This window comes from Tamandua tetradactyla, chromosome X (assembly GCF_023851605.1).
Source record: "Tamandua tetradactyla isolate mTamTet1 chromosome X, mTamTet1.pri, whole genome shotgun sequence".
Lineage (NCBI taxonomy): Eukaryota > Metazoa > Chordata > Mammalia > Pilosa > Myrmecophagidae > Tamandua > Tamandua tetradactyla.
The window spans coordinates 100456063-100480418 of NC_135353.1; the positions used below are offsets into that span (position 1 = coordinate 100456063).

General features: G+C 48.7%; 1 protein-coding gene across 5 annotated transcripts; it reads right to left on the reverse strand.

Moving 5' to 3' along the window:
- Positions 1-323: 323 nt before the first annotated feature.
- Positions 324-23938, reverse strand: MED12 (mediator complex subunit 12). 5 transcript variants are annotated; one of them, XM_077145702.1, is made up of 45 exons: positions 23644-23938; positions 22926-23030; positions 22518-22709; positions 22228-22387; positions 21550-21731; positions 21248-21358; positions 20886-21140; positions 18864-19010; positions 18603-18702; positions 18333-18469; positions 17987-18118; positions 17530-17656; positions 16849-17078; positions 16417-16497; positions 16113-16283; positions 15765-15909; positions 15546-15596; positions 15096-15214; positions 14764-14907; positions 14097-14260; positions 13742-13873; positions 13106-13333; positions 12757-12901; positions 12472-12592; positions 11946-12047; positions 11732-11845; positions 11306-11481; positions 10944-11123; positions 9825-9896; positions 9229-9362; positions 8895-9056; positions 8512-8623; positions 8257-8346; positions 7611-7720; positions 6990-7125; positions 6364-6525; positions 4693-5067; positions 4331-4481; positions 3980-4176; positions 3725-3802; positions 3413-3630; positions 1619-1856; positions 1090-1251; positions 803-884; positions 324-599 (listed from the first exon to the last, which is right to left on the reverse strand). In XM_077145702.1, the coding sequence occupies exons 1-45, from the start codon at positions 23740-23742 to the stop codon at positions 556-558; spliced, it is 6573 nt and encodes a 2190-aa protein (XP_077001817.1). In that variant the 5' UTR covers positions 23743-23938; the 3' UTR covers positions 324-555. The 5 variants fall into 5 exon arrangements, with proteins under 5 accessions (XP_077001817.1, XP_077001816.1, XP_077001815.1 ...); XM_077145701.1 differs by having other exon boundaries at positions 3725-3799; positions 3971-4176; XM_077145700.1 differs by having other exon boundaries at positions 1090-1248; positions 3971-4176.
- Positions 23939-24356: the final 418 nt, after the last annotated feature.

Below are 24356 nucleotides of genomic sequence, written 5' to 3' on the forward strand. Positions count from 1 at the left end.
CAGATTCCATTGATTTTTCTCTGGTCTGATTCCCCTCCCCAATCCCAGGGTATAGTTCCCATGCAGAAAAACTATAAAGAAGCCACAACATTTACCTGAGAAGGGAAGCTGCCCCCTTAAGAAACTAAAGGACCCATACTTGAATATGTTGCCACATTGGAGAAGGGAAGAGAAGGGACCAATCCAATTTAAATTAAGAAATTTACAGGGTGGAAGGTAAATAGGGGAGATGATCTTGGATGAAAGCTCTGACTTGTCAGTCTGGTCCCCAGCACTCTCCCAACACCCCACCCTTCCCAGACATGCAGAACTCACACACACCCTTTGCAAAGAAGCTCTGTGTATTGGGTGCAACAGCTCTGGGGTCTCTATATAAATAATATACAAAACCCAACAGCTCAATGCATCACATTAACAAAAATACTAAAAACGCATTAAAAATGGAGCCTGAAGGAAGGGCCCCAACCACCACCCGTGCTAGCCCGGGCAGGAAATTGGGAATTAAGAGGAAAGGGCAGGGCCACATCCAGTGTACAAGGAGTTTTTCCAGGTGGCTCAGTAGCGTCCAAATATGTTGGTACTGGGTTGTGGCTGGGTATCTGTAAAAAAAACAGAGATTATCAGGGGTAGGAACCTCAGAAGAGGTGTGGGTATGCATGAGGAAAGCTATTCATGTACCCAGTGAAAGTAATGTAATGCTTCCCCCTATAAACTGGGCCTGAAGCAATTATCTCGATGACTTTGGCCCACCCCATCCCATTTTTTTCCATGGGGCTTTCCTTGGAAAGGAAGGCAGGCTTACTGGAGAGTTGTTGTTGGAGTTGCCGGACCAAAGCTGCTGTCTGTTGCTGCTGCTGGGTCTGTTGAAGTCCCTGACGCTGGAACTGAGGTGGAAATGGGAAGTAGAGAACAGACCTCTGACTTTCCACCTCTTTCTCCATCCTTATCTCTTAAACCTTTTTTTTTTTAAGAGTTTCATGACTTTTCCCCACATCTGCCCCATTCCACCCATGGCCCAATCCGGTTCACTGGCTGCATGCCCAACCTGGGCAGCTGTCCCTGAGCCTGGGGCTGTAGTTCAGTAGCTACCTGGGGCTGGGACTGGGGTTGGGGTTGGGGAGGAGCCGCCTGCTGCTGCTGCTGCTGGTGTTGTTGCTGCTGTTGCTGCTGCTGCTGCTGTTGCTGCTGCTGCTGCTGTTGCTGTTGCTGTTGCTGCTGCTGCTGTTGCTGTTGTTGTTGCTGCTGCTGCTGCTGTAATGAGAACATAAGATACTTTTGAAGGAGAGCAAGGGAGCTGAGAGTCAGTGTTGTAGGGATGGGGAAAGGCAATGAAGAAGCAAGGAGAGAACTTGGGGACCACTCTCTTTCCTTCTCAGACAGCTGTGGAGCAAAAAACCAAAATCTCAAGTACCCAGCAGACAATTCCCTACCCCCTGCCACTCTGATCCCTGAAAAATAGAAGTGTGGAGGGACGGAGGAAGCTAACTCATTCCCACTATAGGCTAGCCACTCTACCAGGTGCTCTATGTGCACTGTCTCATTTGGTCTTACTTAACAGCCTAGGTAGAACTTGGGCTTCTCTTCCTCCTTGGGCCCAGATGAAATCCCAGTATCTTACCCGCAGGATCTGCTGCTGTTGCTGCTGCCGGATATGATACTGCTGCTGTTGCTGTTGCTGTTGCTGCTGCTGCTGCTGTTGTTGCTGCTGCTGCTGCTGTTGCTGCTGCTGCTGTTGCTGCTGCTGCTGCTGCTCAGGCAGGATGGAAGTCGATCGGACACCTGCTTGGACTCCCTGGGCACTCAGCGGAGTCATGGTACCCATCATGGGTGCCTGCTGCAGCGTCTGATGTGAAAACCTAAAAACAGAGGTTCAAAAGGTCAAGGTATGGAGTGGCAATAGGGACAGGATGGGGTAGGGGCGGGTCCTAAACCCTGTGTCCCTGACCTGCCAAAAACTTTACATGTCATCTCATCCATTCCTCTTGTCACCAACCAGAGGAGCCCGTTCAGGTTCTGATAGACTTCTGGATTGGGGCATTAAGGGACAAAAGACAAGACCCCATTTTAGCATTGCAGACCTTAATGGCTAGGTTTTCCTGATTGTGTTTTGGCAGTTTTTCTCTTTTGAAAATGAAAAACAGTCTAAGCACATAGTAGGCGTTCTAGTTGAGGGTTTTTTTTTTTTTTTTGGTTCTTTATCCCCAGTAACATTTCAGGTTCTTAAAGACTACTGAGTTAACACTCCTCCTCACTCCCTTTCTCCCCCAAAGTGTGCTTTGCTGCACCAGTCCAATAGTAGGGCTCCCTGTCTCAAGTCTTCTCCCAACTTCCACTATGCATCCTCTCTACTCTTTGAACATTCATCTTTCTAACACACCCAACTCATCATGTTGTTTTCCTGATCAAAATAACCTTTTATAGGTTTGGGTTTCAGTTCTTATAGCTGAGCATTTAAGGCTATCTATCAACCTGCCCACACCTATCCCTTCCCTTCTACTTGCCCAGCAAGAACTTTATGCTCCATCCAAGCTCATCTCCCTCCCATCCTCCCAGCCACTGTACTAACTGCAGTCCCTGTGTCTGTTCATGTGATGTCCTCTACTTGGAATGCCCTCCCCCCTCCTCCTTTTCATACATCCAAATCGTAGCTATCTTTCAGAGGCCAAGTCAAGTCCTACCTTCTTCAGGACACTTTCTGCTGTGACCCAGGAAAACACTGACATTATACCACACTTGTTTGGAATTCCCATTACACATCATAGCACACAACCACACACCTGCTTATATACTTCCCCGTGTCATTCTCAAAATGGTCTCTGTAAGTCTCAAATCCCCAGCTCTGTTAAAAACGCTTGGTGAGGGAGGAACTATGCATTTCACTTTTTCATATCCTTCCCCACCCCACCCAGTCCCAGAATAGTGCTGGCCACATAGAGCAGGTAGTTAATTGGCACTTGCGAGTGGAAGATTTTTCCTCTGGCCCACACCCCAGTGTTCTAAATCCTACACTGTAGAACCTAGAATGACTACGGTGTCTTAACTAAGGCTCAACTAACACCAATCATGGCAAGAGTATTCGTTTATTCATCTGTCAGTCCATTCCCTTGTTAAATCTTTCCGACACTCTATGACTCCTCATCATGTAGTGCATCTATGAACCCCAGAGCTTTTCTTATCATAGTCGTATGAAAGATTTCCCCTCTCTGGGCCTCAGGGAACTGGTGGGGAAGTTGGAGGGAAACTACTGGTCTCCAGGGTTCCTTCCAGCTTCAAGCCTGTTATAGCCAGGTCAGCGCTCTAGATGTCTCTAAAAGTTTTGACTAGTCTCATTATTCCCAGGCACAGATTTCCCCAAGCTGAATGTCCCCTCATACCCTAGAGTCTCCTCCTAGTCCACCACTGCTTTGGGTACCTTTGAGTAGAGGTCAGCCCATGTCCATAGGTTGGGGCTTGCTGGTGCACATAGCCACTGGGCCGCTGCTGTAAGTGGCGAGTAGGATCTACAAGAGTAGGATTGGTGGAAGGGTGGGAGCTCTGATAAGGCTGGCTGGAGTAGTTGGGGGGCACCATGGCGCCTGCAGGACCTGTGTGTTGCTGCAATCCCACATGAGACACATAAGGAGTATAGCCCTGGGGGGGAAGGAGGAGAAAGGGCAGTCAGGGCTGAGAGTGCTGAGATCATCTTGCCTCACTCTCTCCAGTGCTCATGATCCCATGCCCTTACCTGGGAGGTCTGCAAACCATAGGAAGAGCTGGACGTCATTTGGTGAACAGATGACTGTCCCAACATTCCCTGACTCTGCTAAAGGGGAAGAGAAAAAACCCAAACTCAGTAAATGTTTTCCTCCACCTCATTTCTTATTTCTCCCCCATATCCCTGCATGTTCTTATGAAGATCCCAAGGGTTTCCTCAGTCCTATGGCCCTGAAAAGTCCCTCTCCCTGGCAGCCCTCCCTATTGCCCCTCTCACTATCTTTGCCTGGAGCTGTTGGCGAAGGCGCTGTCCTTGGGGCACCGCAGGCTGCTGTTGTCGGTACACAGAAGTCTTATAAGTGGAGGGATCTAGTCCCATGACACCAGTCATGGTGGTAGGCAACACTCCAGGGTAAGTGGGTCGGGCTGGCAACTTCTGCATTGGTAACCGCACCGGGCGGTATGGGTCCACACGAGGGCCACCTGGAAAGGAGAGCAGACCGACCTCTTTAGGCTCCTTATCCCTGTGCCCCTTGCTTAGTATCCTATTCATCCACGGCTCCCCACTGAGAGCAGTATTATCCCTTGGGTGGGAGGAATGTTTCAGAAACTGTTGTCCCTAGTGGTTGGCACTCACCTGCAGGCAGTGGCTGGTTTTGGGTGTACAGATTTATGGGTCCCTGCCTGTAGCTAAGATGGGATATAGAGCCAGAGCTCGGGTGGTGTAGGAGGTCTGTAGGTACTGTCACCCCATAGGGGCCGCTCCGACTTGGGCCCATTCCATAGTCCTGTGAAAGCGCAGGGGAGGAAGGTGAGTGGGTTGTGGCTGAACAGGGGCAGGAGGTGGGGAAGAGGAGCTGATGTACATGGTTAATTTTTATTAGAATTCTAATGTTGCCCCTTCTCCACACCCGCCCCACTCCACAAACCAGAAACTGGGAAGAATCATGAAGAGAGAGGAGGGGCTGTGGAAGGGTGCTAACAGTGAGGGGCACTAACTTCTGTCTTGGTGGCTGGCTGGCTGCGCTTCTTGCCCTTGGTGGCCTTCTTCTTGCGTTCCTCAGTACTTGGTGGAGCAGCCCCAGGTTTGTCAGTTTTAGGGGGCTCTGGAGCCTTTTTCTCGGGCTCGAGGAGGGTGGGAGCAGGAGGCTCCTCATCTTCAGGTGGCAATGGCAGGGGCTCCAGGTAGTAAGCACGGGGCCGGGGCCTCAGGTGTGTGTGGTAGAGCAGCAATCGCTGCTGCTCCTCTCCTCGGGCCACTCGTCGGTCGACCCGGACTGTTCCAAACCAGCTCCAAGAGAGTGGTGCTGATGGTTTTAACCCCTCAAAAAGATCCCAGGGAGAGATCTTTTGTTTGGTGGAAACCTGTAGGCCCTGCTCCAGAAAATGAGAAAGAGTGAGCTGCTGAGACTTGGGAACAGAAGGGAGACCCTGAAAATTTGTAGGAGAGGATAAAATATCTGTGGGTAATAAAAGAAAGAAAAGATCATAGGTAGATACAGGAGAGATCGTGCGAGGAAGAAAATAAAGATAAAAGCACACAGGGAGACACACACACCTGGAGGAGAGAGAGTTAAAAGGGGAGAGAGATGGATGTGTGGGGGAAGAGTAATGGAGAGGAAAGATGGAGCTGAAGAGAACGAGTGATGGAGCAACAGAGCTAAGGGAGAGGCAGGAGAGGAAGGACTGGGAGAAGAAGCAGAGAGAGGCAGGGAAAAAGAGACAGGGGCAGGCAGAGAGAGAGACAGAGATAGAAATAGGAAGTCAGAGAGACACAGTGAAAGAAGAAAGGCAGAGAGGAACTAAATACAGGCAGAGAAAGTCACTCAGGCAGAGAGACAGAGACAGGCAGAAAGAGAAAGACAGGAAGAGAGAGATAGGCAGGCAGAGAAAAAAAACAGAGAGATGGATGGTTAGAGACTGAGAAAGGCAAATAGAGAGTTAGGCTTAGAGAGCAAGCAAAGAGAGGCAGAGACGCTCAGAAAGTGACAGATGGATCAAAAAGGAAAAAGAAGAAAATATATATCCTAATAGGTTGGAGTTTGCATTTTAAAATCTGCATCTTGGGTGGTGTGGCAGTGGCTCAGTAGCATAATTCTTGCCTGCCATGCAGGTGGTGCCTGCCCATGTAAAAAAAAAAAAAATCTGCATCTTTTTTTTCCCCTCTCACTCTCTATCATACATAACAATTATTGTTGCTAAACAAACATTGCGATTGACAAAGGGGGCAAAAAGGAAAATTGTGCAGAAAGATGCAGGAGGTGGGGGATGCAAGGATAATAGAGATAGGGGCTGTCAGCCAGCCAGCCAGACGGGTAGGGCCCAGGCAGGGGTGGCTAGGACAGGAGGCAGGTGGGGCAGAGGAAAGAGGAGGGTGGGGTGCTGAGAAATGGGTGGTATGTTAAAGGTGGGTGGGGATAATAGAAGGTGGGTGGGGGTGAAGGGTGTGACCTAGGAAAGAGGGTGAGACTCCCAAAGATGGAGAGAGGAAACATAAGGAAAGTTAAGTGATTATTAGCTCAAAACCCCAGAGACAGTTTTCACCAGAAGAGCACTCAGGCACCCTAACCTTGTGAGTGTATGACTAAGAGGTCAGTTCAAGGAAGGCTCTTGCTCTAAGGGAAAAAAAAGCAGGGTGAGGGTGGGGGGACATGGGACAATGAAACATGCCTCCTTCTTGAAGATAGAATCAAAGCCAGCAATCTTGTTGCCCTTGGTGTCAATGAGGGAGCCCTGTGGTTCACATGTGATGACATCTCGAGTCTGCTTGGGCAGTGGCAGCAGCTGGTGAACCTTTTCCAGACTGTCTGATTGGCGCTCTCCCAACTCCTTCTGCAGGCACAAGATGGGGTAAGAGTTCAAGGACCCAGATGAGGGACAGGAAATCTCAAGGGATTGCCCAGAACCTGGCATAAAGAAAACCCTCTGTAAAAACTAAGTTTAATCACAGACTATAGTTAACAATACAACTACAAAATGTGCTCTCATCAATTGTAAAAAGGTTCTACATCAAGGTAGGGTGTTAATAATAGGGGGTGGTATATGGGAATCCTGGATTTTACACACAATTGTTTTGTAAAACCACAACTTCTTATAATAAAGAAAAAACAAAAGAGGACATCTTGTAAATCCACACCCTGTGAATAATAAAGAAAAAGGGATGCAGGAGGCAAGGGTAAAGGGTTCAGATTAGAATGAAGTCTCTGAGGCTGGACAGAAGACACAAGGTCAGGGGAGAGGTAGCTGAGTTGCCCCCAAATGCCCCTGGGAACCTTGCCCTGGCCTCTTCTGCTCACCTGCAGCTTCTTCACCAGGTTCATGTAGGCACGCTTGTTTTCTTCCATGCTGCCTTGAGAGATGCTAGACATGTCCGCAGCCAATGTCCCATTGATGAGCACACTCAGCATGTCCAATACAGTAGTGAAGAGCTCACTGTAACAGAAAGCCAGGGAGGAAACCAGAGAAGAAAGAGGTGAAGAGAGAAAATGTCATCGGGGTGGGAAACAGGCAGGTAGCAGTGCTTAATGAGTCATCCCAAAGATACCAAGGTACTCCATGCTCAGGACCGTGAAGTCCACAACCGTCAACCATGCCAATCTTTGTGGCCGATGCACCTGGCAAGGTTGGGTCAGGGAGATTCTTTTGGATATAAAACTGAAGGGAGGATGGGTGGGGGGTGGGGGATAAAGGGATGGGAGGATTTGGGTTTTCTTTCTTATTTTTCTTTTCTGGAGTGATGAAAATGTTCTAAAATTAATCATGGGAATGTATTGTACAACTATGCGATGATATGTGAGCCAATGATTGTATACTTCAGATGATGTATATGGTATGTGACTATATCTCAGTAAAATTGCATAAATTTTTTTTTACGTTTTTCTTCTTAAACTGAAAGCGGGAGGGTTGGGATGCTTTACTTGTTGGACTGCATGTCGACAGTGCCACTGATGATGATCTCCAGGAGAAGCACGGCCCACTCTGTGGTCTGCTGGGTGCTGCGTTGCACTGTGTCAAACATGCCCCCCACCTGCCAGGAACACAGCAACTCAGTCAGATGGCTCAGGGGGCAAAATCCATCACGTAAGGAAAGCTCCAAAGCTGGGTTGGGTGGGAATTGAACCTCAGGGTCATGTCCCACTGCACCTTTGATTCCCTACCTGATCCCTGGCCACTACCTACATTCTGGACATCTCTAGGCCTGTTTCCTCATTTTTAATCATGGAGGTTGAACTAGATGAGGTCCAAGATTTCATTCAACAGTTCAAAACGCTAGGGTTTCTAGGTCCCAGCTGAGAATCTAAGACACTGAGGCAGAGTCCCTGCCAGGATCCAGGGTATGTAACCTGTTGAACCCTGACCCAACAGGTCAGGGCTAGTGAGCTAGTTTCCTTAACCCTTTTCAGGCCCTGCATCATCTAGGAGTATTGGGTTAATATTTGAAGACCCAGAAAAACCTGTGGTCTCCATCCTCTCATCTCTGCCCCCTGCCCCAGATTGGGGCTTTATTTACTCTGCATTTCTAGCCCTGCCCCACTGCTTTTTCTATTCGTCTGCTCTTCTCACCAGGTTGAGCCGCAGTTTGAGTGCCTCATGCATTAGCTGCTTTGGTTTGCAGTCATCTAAGTACTGGTCATCTCGCCAATTGTTCACAATCTATGATAGAAACGAGATAAAATACAGCCCATGGATCTCCTCATTTCCATCCCAACATACCCAATGGGTCCATCAGAAAACACTGAAGGTCCAGAGTAGCTGGCGACCCCTTAGCTGCAGCCTTCTCTGTCCTCCTGCCCACCTCCATGGCCCAGAGACTTGTACCTGGTGCACCTGGCTGTAGAGGGAGGTAAGGAGTCCCTCGCGTTGCTCATCCTGCCCTTTTAGACAAGTCAGCACCAGGGATAAGAAGGGCTGCTGGCTCAGTAGGGACATGCTATAGACAGGAGAAGAAAAGGAGAGTTAAAAAAAAAATGGGGAACACAGTTTGGGGGTCAGGCATAAACAGAGACTTTCCAGCTTCTAAGCTCATTCTACCAAACACCAGACTCTACTGCCCTGAGATCTGGCCTCTTGCTCAGCCATGCCCCCTCTTAGCCTCTAATTTTCTACTTTTCTATGATTTTTATGCTTGTCCTCATTTTATTCTGTCATGGGCCTGCTCCTCTCCTTTCTCCCCACTCCATCCTGGTCCCTAGCCCCTTTACCTCTTCTGCTTCTGTCGATCACGTTCTTTGCGGGAAGAAGAACCCAGGTGCTGACCTTTCTCCAATTCCTCCCCGGCAGCCTTTAACACATGCCCCTGCACTGAGGTGGGCAGTTTAGCAATGAGGGGGGCCACCAACCACACACCAGAGCGCTCTAGAGAGCTGAAAGACAGATGGAACACACTGGGTCACAGGGGAGTCAGGCCAGGATGGAGCAATCCATCCTCTTCTTTCCCTGATGGACATGTCCAGACCCTCCACATGGCTGAAATCACTCAAGCTTCCAGAAGAGAAACTCATAAGGGAAACGGGTTCTAACATGCTTCTACCCGACCTGAGCACAGGCTTAGTCTTGCTGCTGCTGGGCATGTTGCTTGCAGTGCTTCCAGAAGATGACCCTGTCTCTGCCGATTGCTGGAAAACCTCAATAGTGGCTTTGGCAATGTTCTCTAAGAGGGAGTTCATCTCCTGGGGAGGATGAAAGGCACAGGAGAGCTAAGTAGCTAGCTGGGGTGAAGGAAAACAGATGGCAGGAGAGATGGCAGATGAGAGTAAAGTAAGGTATCTATGGAGGTTAATGTCAGGGAAGCGACACAACTCTATTAGGAGTAGTGTCCTCTAAGACCTCTGTATTTCTGCATTCTCCCACAGCCTCCTGCTTTACATACCTCCTGACATTTTTTTTGGCGACAGAAAAAGCCTCTACCCACAGCACCTCCAACCTTCCCCACAGCTCAGAGTCTGAATACTCCCAACCTATTTCCCTTATCACTGACCTCACATATGTGCCATCTTCTCATCCCATCCCCTCTTATCTCTTTCCATTCCGGAGCACAAGGGCAAGACCTAGATTCTTCTATGGTGGCCCACCACCCATACACATAGAGCTGGACATGGGCATGGGAAAGAGAGGGCCTGGGGACTACTCACATTGTTAGGGGTCTGCTTAATCATAAGCTGCAGCTCCAAGGAAGACTGGCGCATGGTCCATTGGTCCAAGTTCTATGACAGAACCCCACCCCCAGCTAGTCATCATTGTGCCACCCTGAGGCCAACTCAGGATCTCTCACAACCTTAGATCACAGACTCCTGGAGGTCTGAAAGGGACCTCTATGCCCCTACCTTTAAGAAAGACTACACTTAAATTATCCAAAATCGTTGAAACTTTCTCCTATTTGAAAAATAACTCAGGAGAGATTTTACATCTTTCCTCAGTTAACTGTTCCAGAGCCTTACATCCCTCAGCATCAGAAGTTCTACTTAATGTTTTTTCCCCTGCCCCTGCTTAATGTTTAGCCTAAATTTTTGATGTTAAAGTTGGACCCTGCCTCTCTTTAGAATAGTTACTCACAATCTCTCAAAGTCTCTCACAGATCTGAAGGCTACTATTAGTTAATCTCTCTTCAGCATTATCTCCTCTGGACCAAAAGGACCTCCTTCCTTTTAGCTCATCCTTGGAGGCTTTATTTTTCTACCTTCTGGTCATCTAGTCTCTTCAGCAACACAGCAAAGTGGAAAGGGCACAGGCATACCTGACTTCACACACTGACTCTAAACTTTGGGGCTGTGTGACATTGGGTAAGTTACCTCACCTCTCTAAGCCTCAGTTTCCTCATTAGTCAAACAGAAATACTCACACCTACCTCACAGGATCATCAAAGTTTAAGGAGAAAATGTGTACAGAATGCCTAGCACAGTGCCAGTAACAAACTGCAGCCATGATCATTCCATTACTGCATATTGGCCAAAATGCCAAATATACAAGGCCAAAAGACCTCCTCTCCCAGGTACTATGCCTCTCACTGATGAGTTACATTCACTCCAGAGAGGTATGCCCTAACACAACAGTCTACTTGAGAGTCTAGACTAGATTTTATTTACTGTAGAACCCACACTGGAGCCATTTCTCTTCCTCCCATATCCAAGTTCAGCTTCCGAAACTTTCCTCTCCCCTCTTTTTCTCTCAAAACTCCCATTGTTTCTCCTAGTTGGCCCCAGTTGCTTCCTCCAAGACCCCCATTGCTTTTATCCTCAGTCCCCTTGGCATACCTGGAGAATACGCTTGATGCGCTGACGCTGGGGGTTTTCCCCGTCCTCGTTGTCCAGCAGCCGATGTGGGTAGCAAATGAGCTGCATAAGGCGCTGGGCCTGGGCACTACTCAACACCGGGTCCTGTAGGTCATTGCTGTCCTCACACAACGACTTAAGGCAACGTTCTCCTACCCATTCCTGAGGAAGCTGATAATCAGGGGACTGGGGGACAACCACTGAGGGGGTTGGGAATATGAGAGGCAGGTCAGGGGTTGTTGAGGGATGTGAGGCAGACTAGGGAGGTGGTGTGATCAAGGGCTGGAAGCAGGAATCAGTTACATGGAGGCATTTAGGAGATGTGAGGGGAAGGTGAGACTGACCTGTTGGCAAATGCTGCGCAGCACGTACTTGGCATAGACATCCAGACTGGCCGTCTCCACAGAGATGTTGCGGCCACCCTGCCTCCGACCGCCATTGCCACCTCCTCCCTCCTCCTCTGGAAGTTCTTCTGTTCCTCCTGTCACAGTGAAGCCTGAACCCTTCAGTTCTGCATCCCCTGTGGTTCACGGGTGGAAGATAGGGAGGGCAAAATGAGATCAGAACCTTGTGTGGAAACTAACCCCAGACCCACAGAAACAGAAACTCCCCAAATCCTGCCCTATCGGACAGAAATATACTTTCCTCCTTCCCCTCCTCACCAAAGGTCAGAGAGACCACTTGCAGGAGAGAGAAAGACTGTCCCTTGTAGTTTAGCTGGCACTCCACCCTATACACACTTCTGACACCACTGCTTTCCTACCCCTTACCAAGCACAAACACAGCCTTGAGAACAGCAAACACAGCTCCATCTACGATGCGGTTCTGGGAGGCAGCCAGCAGGTGGCGGTCACAGGAGGAACGGATTCCTACAGTAGGCTTGTCTAGGGAGAGAGCTGAAGTCAGGAGAAGCAAAAGTAGAAACGGTGTGGGTGCTGTAGTCACACTTTCTACTGCTGGCTGACTCGGATTGCGGTCACTTACTTCCATCAGACTGGCAAGGGTTGAGTTGCGGTGTCTTGAAAAGGTGGAGGAGGATGCGGCAGGTAAGCCGTGCTCCCGGCTCAGAGTCCTGTTCGCTACAAGCTGAAAGGAAGACAGGGCAGATCTGGAAAGGATGAAGCAGAACTGGGTGTGGGGTTATGGGTAGGGGGGTACAAGGAAAGAAGAGGTAAGGTACAAAGAAGATAAGGTAATTCTAGAAGAGAGGTAGAGCAGAGCTGTTAGGCAGTGAAAGGGTCAACAACTGAAAGATGGGGGTTGTGAAATCAAGGGTTAGAAAATAGGCCCCCTTCAATCTGAGGTGCTAAAAGACTAGTCTGGGCGTGGAGGTCAGGGAGCCACAAGCGGTCTCCCACATTGAACAATGACAGACCAGCCATAGAGTTGTTGTTGTTGTTTTGTTTGTTTGTATCTTTTTTTGCATGGGCAGGCACCGCGAACAGCCACAGAGTTTTGTATTGAAATTCAGGGTCCAGAAATTCTGGAGGGTTACAGTTTGGTAGTTCACCCGCATTAAGGAGCGAAGGGATGGCGGCACAGCGAATCAGATCTTCTAGAAGCAAACACTGCCGGGCAATGAGGATGGCAACAAAAGTAGCCAGGGAGTCATGAAAAGACAGATCACTGACCTGGAGTAAAAAAGAAGACATCATACCTCGCAGTTGAGAGAGCATACCCAATCAAAAGCTGGGCGCCTCCACTCCACAAAATATCCCTCTACCAAATTGATTACTGTAACCCAGATTCCTGCCCTGGTAACTGCCCCATGCCACCACAGGACCCCAAGTCTCACATCCACATTGCATAGGAGATCGTTGAACCCACAAGTGCCATTGTTAGAGGAGCAGCACAAGGCCTTAAGTACTCCTAGCCATTCTGCACTCAGTGACTTGCAATAGCCGGTCAGCTCTGCACACAGGATGGCAATGTCATTCACCCTAAGGAGAAGTACAAACACACTCAAGAGATCAGGGATTCCTGCGTAACTTTGTTCCATACCACTTCAGCCTCGTTCCGTTTTTATCTCCACCCTTGTCATAACCAAGGCTGTAGCACCTCCTGTTTATTTCATCCTCCCCACTAGCCCCCACCAATATGAGGCAGGAACGTGGGGCCCAGTCCTCACTCAGGACGCCCCATACCTGTCAGGGTCATGGTGCCCCACGCAGACGTGCATGAGGGCATTGCACACGAAGCTGTAGCGGTTAGCAGGGTTCTCGCTAAGACTCTTGCCTAGCCCCGTGTAGGTGAAAGTGTGGGCTGCAGGGTTCTCCAGAGTGTCAATCATGAATTCAGGTGCCCAGCGCATATTTGATTCTGATGGTTCCACGTTGCAGTAGATGGTGTTTTTCACCTTTGAGCAAAAGTCACTGTGGGGGTAAGGGAAAGGAGAGAGCGGTGTTGAAGGTCTGGTGAGATAAGAGGATGGTCAGGAAAGGGGAGAAGAGAAACAGCAGAAGAAAGCAGGGGACAAAAGGGAGATAGGACAAGGGAGACTAGGATAGAAAGGAGCTAAGTGAGAATATGGAATGGGGGCCTCTGGGGACTTGGAGGAAGAATGTGGAGCCCGCAGAGATGGACTAGAGGCAGGGGTGATGAAGAAGGCCCATTCTCAGCAATGCAAGAACAGAAGCCAAGCATAGGTAGAGGGCACAGTCCGTAAATGACCCTGAAGAGACAGCAGAGTCCTGGGCTGTGCTCTGCTCCTGAGCTGGGTGGTAATGGGAAGGAGATGGGACTGGTCCCACTCTCTATCCCTTACCTCCCACCTCTCTTACCTGAAGAGCTCCCCAAATTTGCTCTTTAAATGGCTACAGGAGGTGTACAAATCATATAGATAAGCAAGGATACAGCGTTCTGCAGAGGAGCCATCAGACCGATTCATCCCATGCTTCACGACACCACACAGCCTGCCATAAAGCGGGATTACAATTAGGAGGCCTCGACAGACAGTGAACAGAGGGCCAGGGCACAAAGGTCCCTTGATCCAAGTCCCTTGGTGAAACTACTCGTTCCTCATCTGAACGGCACACATTCTTCCCATGCTGAGAGCCCCACATATTCTGCCTGGGCCACTGCCACCCACATTTACCAGAGCCCTGGGTGTTTTAGTTATTCTGAAACCCTACTTACCCTTCAAAGACCTGTGCCATCTGGTCCTGGTTGAGGATAAGGCAGGCATGGTAGTGCCGCAGGACAGCCACAATGCACAGGCACAGGCTGGTGGTGTAGCTGCCCACCAGATCAGAGGACTTGAGAAGCAGCTCAGCCTCAACTACACTCAATTCATTCAGCAGCTAGTAGAGCAAGTGGGGAGAGGGGTGAGGAGTGAGAAGAGTTCCTTCATAGTATAACCCCCCTTCTGTGAGGAAACTGGTAAGGCTGGGCCTGGGGCTCCTTCCTCCTGAAGCCACCTCCGTATATAGAAGGGTTGTTTCCATATGCAACTGTCCCTTAGTCTATTAATGATGGAAGCCATATCAACCATATAACCAGTCTCCAGGATACAATTATGTTAACTCCACAGTGGGAAGATGGTCTTATCGGTCTCTTGGACCTCCCCAGGGAGCCCTTAAGTCTCTATTTTGCCATCTTGTTTCATGTTCCACTCCTCCTGTTAGTCTTCCTGCCCCTCCAAATAGCCTCAGACACTGGCTTGAGTACCTACCCCGTCCTATGAATATATATATATATATATATATATATATAGAGAGAGAGAGAGAGAGAGAGAGAGAGGGAGAGAGAGGGGGAGGGAGAGACCCTACACAGTCTTTTACCCTATCTCCCCCAACTTTCCCACCTGAATGGCAAAGTCGATGAGGCCACTGATGCTGAGTGAATATTCCATGAGGTCGAAGATGAACTGCACATGCTGCACCAGAGGCAAGTGGTATGACATGCCAAGGGCAAAGCTTGTGATCTGCTCCAGAACATTCCGGGAGACCTGATAAGGGCAGTGGGAGTGAGACCAGAGTGAAGAGAGATGGGCAGAACCAAAGAAAGCAGAAAAGGATGATGGTGGAAGGGGATGAAACCAGGAGGCTTAGCCTGCCTAGGAGGGAAAAAGGGGGGAGAAGGAAAAACAAGACAGGAGGCCAGAATATGGGAAGGGGACTGGATTTTGGCCCACACCTGAGCCGTGACTTGGTGTTGATCATAATGGGAAAGGTGCTGGAACTTAGCAAAGATATCTTCAGCAGTGGGGAAGGCTTCAGGCCGATTGCGCCGCCGCTTCTGCCCATCCTCCCCACCTGAAGGAACAGTTGAAAGGTATCAGTCAGGACAGGGAAGGTAACTGGTTGACTGGGGGTAGGGAGGGGTTATGGAGAGAAGGCTATGGGAGGGAGGGATGGAGGGAGGGAGAAGGGAAGGAAGGGAGGGAGGGCAGGAGGGAAGAAGAGGGAAGGAGGGAAGGGAGGGCCTAGGAAGGGATGGGGAGGGGTGAATGGGAGGGGGCAGTGAAGCAAAGGTTTAGAGGACCACAGGCTAGGTGGACCTTAGAGGAACATGTACAGGGAAGTGCTAGGTCAAGGGAGGGAAGGGAGAGGGAGGGAGGGCGGTATGGGGCTTACTGTGAGGTACCTAAGAATGTCAGGTCTCCAGGATTCAGAGGCACAATAGGAGCAAGCTGGTCTGCAGAGGGGGGGAATGAGGGGGGAAGTTTCAAAAGGACTAGAGCTCTCAGGAGACTCCAAGAGACAGGACATTGGGATATGACTGGGGAGTTCCCTACACTGGGGAAGGGGAGACTGACTAGGGTAACTCTTTGGGGGACATCTGCTAAAGGAGCCTCAAACCCACCAGTTTCTGCTGTCCCCTTGCGGTTCAGAACCTTCAGGATATCCTTGGTAATTTTCTTGATAGCATGGCGGGCATCGTCTCGCTGCTTCCCCACCCCAAACAGTACGACCAACCGCTGATTGCACTCATGGCTGCACGACTCCTCCTGCATCCCAGCAGCACCATCAGACTCCAGCAGGAATCTCCATCCCTCCTCTGAAGCATGCTCCATTCCCCTCAGCATCCCAATGTTCAACCCCCTTCCCAACAAACCCACACCCTCTAGAACAGCTCCAACCCTCAGCATTTTCCTTGGCCAGAAGTCTCAGTTTGAGACCCATTGTCACGAGGTGTGTCAGGGAATAATACCTGGGGAATGGGAAAGTGTGTGGCATACTGCACATGTCGTGGCTGGTCATAGAGAACCCCCAGGGTCCCTTCTAGCTTCTCCTTCGGTGGGGGCTTCACCTCCTTCTCAACATCTGGTTTCTCAGGGGATGGGCTGCCCTTCCCCTCACAGGGCATAGTAGGGGAGAACAACTAAGAGAGAGGCGAAAGGGCAGAACATTATAGAAGAAGAAAAGGGGCCAAGGTGGCATAGAGAAAGTCTACAAAGAGACAAAACAAGAGGTTCTAAGGAGCTGGATTCTCCTCCACTCAAGACTGAACTTACTGAGAAATCAGGCTTCTCCATGTCCTCAAAGAGTACACTAGAACTGGGGTCAATGTCCATAGATTCTGAGAGCCCCGGATCCTGAAGACATAGAACATAATAAGGGAAGTTGTTTTGGGCCTGCCATCTAGAAACCTGGCAGGGCAACTGGAGAGAGAAGGCCACACGGGAAAGTACAGGATCTGGACTCAAGCAAATTTAACAAGTAGGGGCCTCAGTTTCCTTCACCTTTAAAAGGAGGATAAGAGAATGTCACAGGGTCATTGTGAAGATAGAAAGAAATACCTGGTGTGAGAGTGCTTTGGAAACCACCAAGCGTGGCGAGCAGCTACTGCTGTTATCATTAGGCAAAGGCACATCTCAGAGGTCCCTGGGTGCTACGAAGATGGGAGTGTCGGAAAAACTATCTAGGACAAGGAAAAGCCCACTTACCTCAAGCTTGCTACTGCTGCTGCCTTCAGCCTCCTTGCGCTCTGGGTCATCAACAGGGTCATCAAAGGGAGAGGGAGGCCGGGGACCAGGGGCTCCAAAGGCAAGGTCCCCTCGGGAGATGAGTGTGCAAGTATACATGTTGTGGGAGAAAACATCATGTCGAATCAGTTCACAGAATAGCAGTACCAAGTTAAAGAATTCTACCCGCTCACTCTCACTTCGGGGGTCCGCTGGAAGGAGGGAGAGAGGGAAGATAAGTTAGGAGAGGCCAAAAGAGGTGGGCAGAAAGAGGAAGGAGGACACACCTATGACATGCAGCAGCTAAGGTACCTGAGGTAGGCAGTAATAGGAACTATCAAAAAAACACAAAAACTGTCAAGGGACAAAGTGTGGTTATCCCACCCGCTGCCCCATACACCATCTCATAAAGGAAACTAATCTTGGCTGCCACTTATATGATGAAAAAGCTTCAATCACATGTTCTTGGTTTTATTCTTCTCTTGATTTCTCTGCTCTGTTCAATTGTAAGATGATCAGGGACTAGAATTATATCTATAAGCCACTCTGCATGGAGTCCAGGACAGAAATATTCAGCACAAGGCCCTTACTGACACTTTTAGATGATAGTGATTGGTGACTGAGTTTAAGCCAAAGTAACTAAAGGGTGACAGGGGTCCATACTCAGCATGGGAGCCTGTGTATCCAGAAACTGTAGGAGGACATCCTGGAAAATGGGAGCACTAGGAGCAGATAGGGAACCAGATGCAATGGAACCCTTCTCGTCTGCTGCTTCTGATTCTCCACAACGCTGCAAGGAGAGAGAACAAATTGTAGGATCAATTTTTACCTAGCTGTTTCTTCACTCTTTAATGCAGAACTCTTGAACTACTACTTATTTTGCCTCCCCCTCCAAGCTTTTCACTTCCATCCTGTGCTCTGACCTCTATTTTCTCTACAACCTACCTAGTATTCGCTCTTTACTTCTACCTAATGTCTTTAACTTACCCTTTAGGTCTCTTCCACTTCTTTATTCTCACAAGTTCAACTTTGATCTCACTGCCACCTCACTCTCTCTGACACCAACCCGTTACATTCCTTTCCACTGGCCAGTCTCGTTCTTGTCTCTGACCCCCCTAACCTCAGCCTCAATCTCTGCTTGTCTCTTCTCCAGGAGCTTGGCTACAACCATTGCACGATGCCGACCAGAACGCTTGCAGCTGACAGCCCATTCACATAGCAATGACACTACTGCATCATCATCTGAGGAGATCTGGAGACCAAAGGGAAAAAGAGATGATAAAAAAAGTAGGGTTGGAGACAAAGAATTGAATTCCCATTTTTATGACACCCCATCCTAAAACATCTGGAGCCCAGGAGGTCATCTCTTTGGACATCCCATGGTTTCCATGTTTTACCATGCCTTTCCTCATACCCCACTGTCACTCTTGTGATGTTTCTGCTCCTTCTATTCCCTTCTTACTCACCTCATGCCCATCCTTGCTGGGCCCCAATCCAAAAATTCGGTTACAAAGGGAATCAAGAGAGTTGCTGAAGTCAGAGCGCTCAAAACTATGGCTGTCTAGCACTTCCAAAGTATGGAGTACACGTCCAATGGTGAACCCTAAGGAGAAAAAGTGGTAAAGGGGACTTACCAGAAACCTGATGTCTTCTTATTCTCAGGTATAGCTACATGTCCTTACTACCCCTATCCTTTTCTCAAACACCCTTCTTACTATTTGTTTCCTAGCACCTACCTGCAGTGGCTTCCTGGCACTTATCAAAAGACCAGCGAACCTCAACTGCCTGTCCCCGCTCCTTGATCTGCTGCTCAATCTCCCGCAACTTTGCACGGACCTGCAATATCAAGAAATAAGTCTTTAAGGATGTAAGGAGGCATAGAAAAGGTCACGGCCCCAGGCTAAAATAACACTCACAGACTCCAAATAACTATTTCTGAAAGCATAACTTGGCCTCATGTCTCAGTCTGGGAGTACCAGGCTATTGGCCAGACTTACCTGCTGAGTGAAGGCGCTGTTGCCCTCAGGCATGGGCAGATTGGAGGGGGCAATAGGCAGGTGGTCAAGTGGTGAGCCAGTCTTAATTCGGCTATCAGTCAGTGAGTAGTGCCAAACCAGGGCACTAGGACAACATAGGAGAATAGTCTGCCAGACAGAAACAGTGAAGTCAAGTTCAGCGACCATGGCCACCTCTTCAATATCCCACTGTTAAGACCCAACTCTTAGTTCTTTTTCTTTTTCTGGAATGATGCAAATGTTCTAAAAATGATCACGGTGAAGAATACACAAATATGTGATGATATTGTAAGCCACTGATTGTATAATATGGTTGGACTGTATGTGTATGGATATTTTCCAATAAAAATATTTTTAAAAAAGAATACAGGGTAAAAGATGATACTGTTTGTACTCTAGACCTTCACCTACTGTATGAGACAGGTGCAGAGAGTTTTATCATCTCTAGAACCTAGATTTTCTGTAACACACAATCTAAAGCCACATGTCTGGATAGCTCATTTAAACAACCCAAGTTCCTAGAGCCCAGAATGTGAACGAAGCTATAATTCTGTAGAACTTAATGTAATATCAGGATATATGTCAGACTACAGTGGGCTAATAACTAAAACATATTAGTAGAGTCCCTTGAGGATCTGAAGGGAAATATATATATATATAAAACTATTAAATTCTCCTAACTGGGAAACCACAGATACCCTTTCAACCACTGGGGACTCCCAACAATATAGGCCAAGCCCTGGATTTTGAGGCTTGCCCTTATGAAACTTATTTCTGCAGTGGAGAAGTTAAGATTAGCCACAATGAGGCCTAAGAGTTGCTTCCAGGAAGCCTCTGTTTCTCAGATGTGGCCTCTCTCTCTCTAAGCCCAATTCTACAAGGAAAATCATTGCCCTCTCTCTTATATGGTACAAGCCATTCAGGGGTGAAGATCTCCCTGACAATGTGGGGCATGATTCCTGGGATGAGTCTAGCCATGGTACCATGGTATCAACAACACTTTTCTGACCAAAAGGAGGAAAAGAAGTATAAGAAAACAAGGCATCAATAGCCAAGAGAGATTAAATGGAGTCAAGAGGCTATTCTGGAGGCTGTTCTTATGCAAGCATCAGTTATATAGTGCTAATTGCCATGGTTTGCTAAACCACAATTAACATCACTCCAATTGACTCTTACAGAACACCTAGGGCTCAAACTGAGACTCTATAATGGTTTCATGCACTAGGTTTGCCTTCCTGGAACATATAATTCCCAGAAGGTTCCTAGGTCAGATAAATCCTGAAACTGAGAGGGACCAAGTTCTCCAGGATTATCAATTAATTACATTCCTCTACCCTTTAATGTGGATACCCCTTTTCAATATGAAAAAGTCAGAACAGGCATTGCCCAAAGGTCCCTATAGATTGGGGAGGATTAAAGGAGAAGGAGGAGGTATAACAGAGAAAATGGGATTTAACAAATGCATATAGCTGTTGAATCATTATATTAATATTCCTTCTAGTCTCCAGTGTTTTGGAGCAGCTAGAAGGAAAAATCTGAGATGATAGAATGGTAACCCATAATAAACTCTTGGATCTGTTTTGTAACTACTTGTTGAAGTGTGCTTTGAAAATTATTGCTTTTTGGTTTCTTTGCTTTGTATTTATGTTATATTTTACAAAAAAAAAATTTTTTTTTTAAAGACCCAACTCTTAGCTTTTAAATCCAGAAAGTTATTCTGACCAAGTCCCCAGGGCAGATATCAGTCCATCCCTGAGCTCCAACCTTCACCCACTTTCTGAGAAGACTTTAGGCCTACTCTTTGGCCCTGGAATGGAGAGGTTGACCAAAATTCTAAAAAGGGTTTGCCCTAAGCCCCCCCCAAAGCGAGAAGGAACAATCTCCAGGGAAGTAGTCAGTTCCTACTCCCACCGCCAATTTAGAATCATCCCCCTTCCCCAGGATGAGTGTCCAGCTCTTCTCACAATGCCTCTTAATGCTTCCTTGGGGCCACCCAGTACTTACCTGTAGGATACAGCTGAGGCCAAAAACCAAGGGCCGGTGCTGAGGGCACATAAGCAGGTCACTAAAGGGTGTAGAGGGTGTGCTGCTCGTTGGAGGCTGAGGAGCAGGAGTGGTGGGCAATGTGCTTGTTGACTGAGCAGATATAACATGAGATGAGTGGCTGCTCACGCCATCCAGTTGCAGGGCCAGTCGCCGGGTACAGAAGTAGGCAAGGCGACGGGAGAGGTATGCAGATTGAACAAACTCTCCAGAGTACTGTGAAGACGTAATGATCGGAACCCTCAGTTATATCCAAGGGCCACTACTCTAACGTTTCGGTCTTTCTCAAATCCCCCCTCTACCGCCAAATCTAAGGGTCTTACTCGAAGCAGTAGCGGAAGCAGCAGTTTAAGCAATTCATCCTCTCCGGGACGGATTTTCTCAAAACATTCAAGTACCCACGTAAGGAACTCATGTCTGTCCAGTATTCCATCCTAAAGGTATCAGGGATGGGAAGAGTATTAATTCTGCCTAGGGACTCTTGGTGATGAAGCAGATAAAGTAACTGAAAGGATGAAGGAAACCATAACAGGGACAGGATGGCAAGCAGATTTCAATTCTGTAGTGCAGACAGCAAGACTCAGTTCATCCCAATGCCCCACACACTACATGCCCTACTTCCTACCTGGAACATGAACATGGCCAGCTTCTCGTTGTAGTCCCACTGCCGGATTGCTACCTCCACATCATGGGGCAAAGGCCCTATAGTAGAACCACAGCCCCCACTTCCTGCAGGCCCTGGCCGGTAGTACTCAGCCATCTTCTGTAACTGCTCCCATAGGTATTTGGTGATGATCTGAGTCCATTCTAGAAGAAAGATGGAAGGGGGAGCTATTTCATACTGTCCCTCTGCTTAGCTATCATCTCTCCCCTACCGCACACCCATTCACCATATTTCTAAATCCTAGTCATTCCCTTAAGCTATAGTTACATGCTACCTTCCTAAAGTCTTCCCAGGTATCCCCCAAAAGAAAGTATTCTTTCTGTCCACCAACATCTCAAAACCACCTTCTGCCTTCTCTTTTTTGACAATGACTACTTTCCACACACAATTTTGTTATTCCTGCATATACTTTAGCACCCCTCCTTGATTATAAGTCTCCTAAGGGCAGGGATTATGCAGCAGTCATCTTTATAGTCTAGTATGTGCATATAGTAAAGACTCTGGATACTCAAGAGATAGTAATCGGTGAGTGTAAGATACAAGCAAAAACCAGGAATCTAGATTAAGAAGGAGAACAAATCCAAGAGTCTACACTCCTTGAAAGGATCAGGGGTATACCTGGTATTAGGAGTTACTCACCCATAAAGGGGTCAACGACTTGTCTCTTCTTAACCTTGGTCTCACTGATTGCTGCATAATAGGCACATGTCATCTTAATAAGCCAGGCAGCCCGCATCACAGGCACTGTGTATTTGGCTAAGTATCCAAACACTTCTTCCTTCTTACTGAAAATGGGGACCTGGAGGGACATTACAAATAATGAGGCCTCTATTAACCCCATGAGTGGGCACCAATGTAGCTTAATCCACAAATAGGGGTGAGATGCCCACACTTCCCCCTTAGCCTGAAGAAAGGAAACAGTACCTCACCTTTTTGGCTAGTTGGGTGAGTGGCTTGGTGCCAGCCAGGTCAGTGAACCAAGTATTAATGGCACTCTGGGATCGTGCGGTCACCAGCCAGAAGTTGTCCTTCTGGTTCACTAGGGGCTTCCTGCGACCAGTGTCAGGGAGGGTGTTACAACGTAACTTCTCTGCAATAATGCTGCTGAAGTTGGAACTGATCTGAAGGAAGAAAACTGCACCTCAGAGTGGGAAGAAGAGGCAGATAGGTGCTTGTGCCTTTGACAGGTAAATGCCAATGTGGAAGCATTAGATTATGAAGGAAAAAACTCAGCCATTTAGATTGTCCCTTTAAGTCTTCCCAACCCAGGGTGTAGGTTTTTTGATCCTCCTCAGATTCTTCCAACCTTTCCCTTCAGCCTAGCAGGGTTTCCTCACCTTGGCAGGATTGAAGTTGACATTCTTGGCACTGCCATGTTCATCCCCAGACACAGCAGGTTGGTTATTGAAACCTTGTTTTACATTCAAAGCCGTCAGTTCGTCCTGAGGCAAGAAAACGACATTCTAGCCTTTTTTCCCCCTGGGCGTGGGGGTAGGTAGCAGGAGAGGAGGGCAGGAGAAGGGAAGGAACACGGAAAAAGGCTAGGAGGGGGATCCTGAGTAGAACTGATCGTTAATTAAAGCTAGGCCCTTATTTTCACTTGAACCCCACCCGCACCCTCACAGTCTCTAAGGTCTCCAACCTCCAGAGCTTCAATATCACTCTTTCCCAGCGACTTTACCTCACCAAGCAACCTCAGCACACAACTTTCTGAGGTGTGTCCGCGCGCGCGTAGTGGCGCGCGCGCGCGTGCGTGTGTGTGTGTGTGTGTGTGTGTGTGTGTGTGTATGTGTTGTGGGGGGGGGGGCCGCCCCTGGGGTGGCCCCTACGTCATTCCCTATTCAGGACCAGGGGCGCACCACCCCACCGCATCCCACCCTATCCCCAGGTTCTACTCTCCCACACCAGCCCACTTTACTCTTCCAACCCTTTCGGGACTTTCGCTCTCACCTAACCGCCCCGCCCCCCCTTCCTCCCATTTCCCAAACCTTCAATGCCTCCCCTCTGCTGATCACTTGCCCCCGTTCCTTCAAGAGCTCGGATTTTCGAACGTACCTCTTTCTGTTTGGGATCTTGAGGGTACACATCGGGAGGCCCCAGCCGCGGCCGCTTCAGGGGCCGGTGTTCGTAGCTCAAGATCCCGAAGGCCGCCATCTTGCCCAGCCCGTAGCGCCAGAGGCACCAGCAGGGCCAGGCTGAGGAGGGGGGTAAGAGGGAAGAGGGAGCCGAGAAGGGGGGCGGCGGTTGGGAGGACAGCGGCCGAGAGACAACAAGGGGGGACGTTAGAAACTCTCGATCATTGCCGGAAACTACCGAGTGAAGCCGATGGGCGCCGGGAACCAATGGACAATACCGACCGCAGAGGGGGCGGGGCCTGGCCCGGCGTGGGGCGGAGCTCCGCCCCCGAAAATCGATTTCACACAGCAAGCGTTATGTATGAAATCTTTGTGAGCCAAGTACCACGGCTGGGCATACAATATTGCAAAGCAGGTGGCAGCCGTTGTCTTGAATTCTGACCGGAATGGGGTCCCCAGCGCCTAGTTCAGTTTTTGGCCTAGAATTTTTTAATTGATTCGGAACTCTGCCTTTCACCAACCACTTCTTCGTTTCTTAGTTTCCGCATCTGAAAAAGGGGTGTATTAATAACCTCCTTCGAGGGCCTGTTGTGAAGATTAGAAACTACATATGCATAAGAAAGCCTCTATTAAACCCTGAAGGGCCGGCTTTAACCCCTCAAAGTCTAGCACTGAGGTTCTTAACCCCTTTTG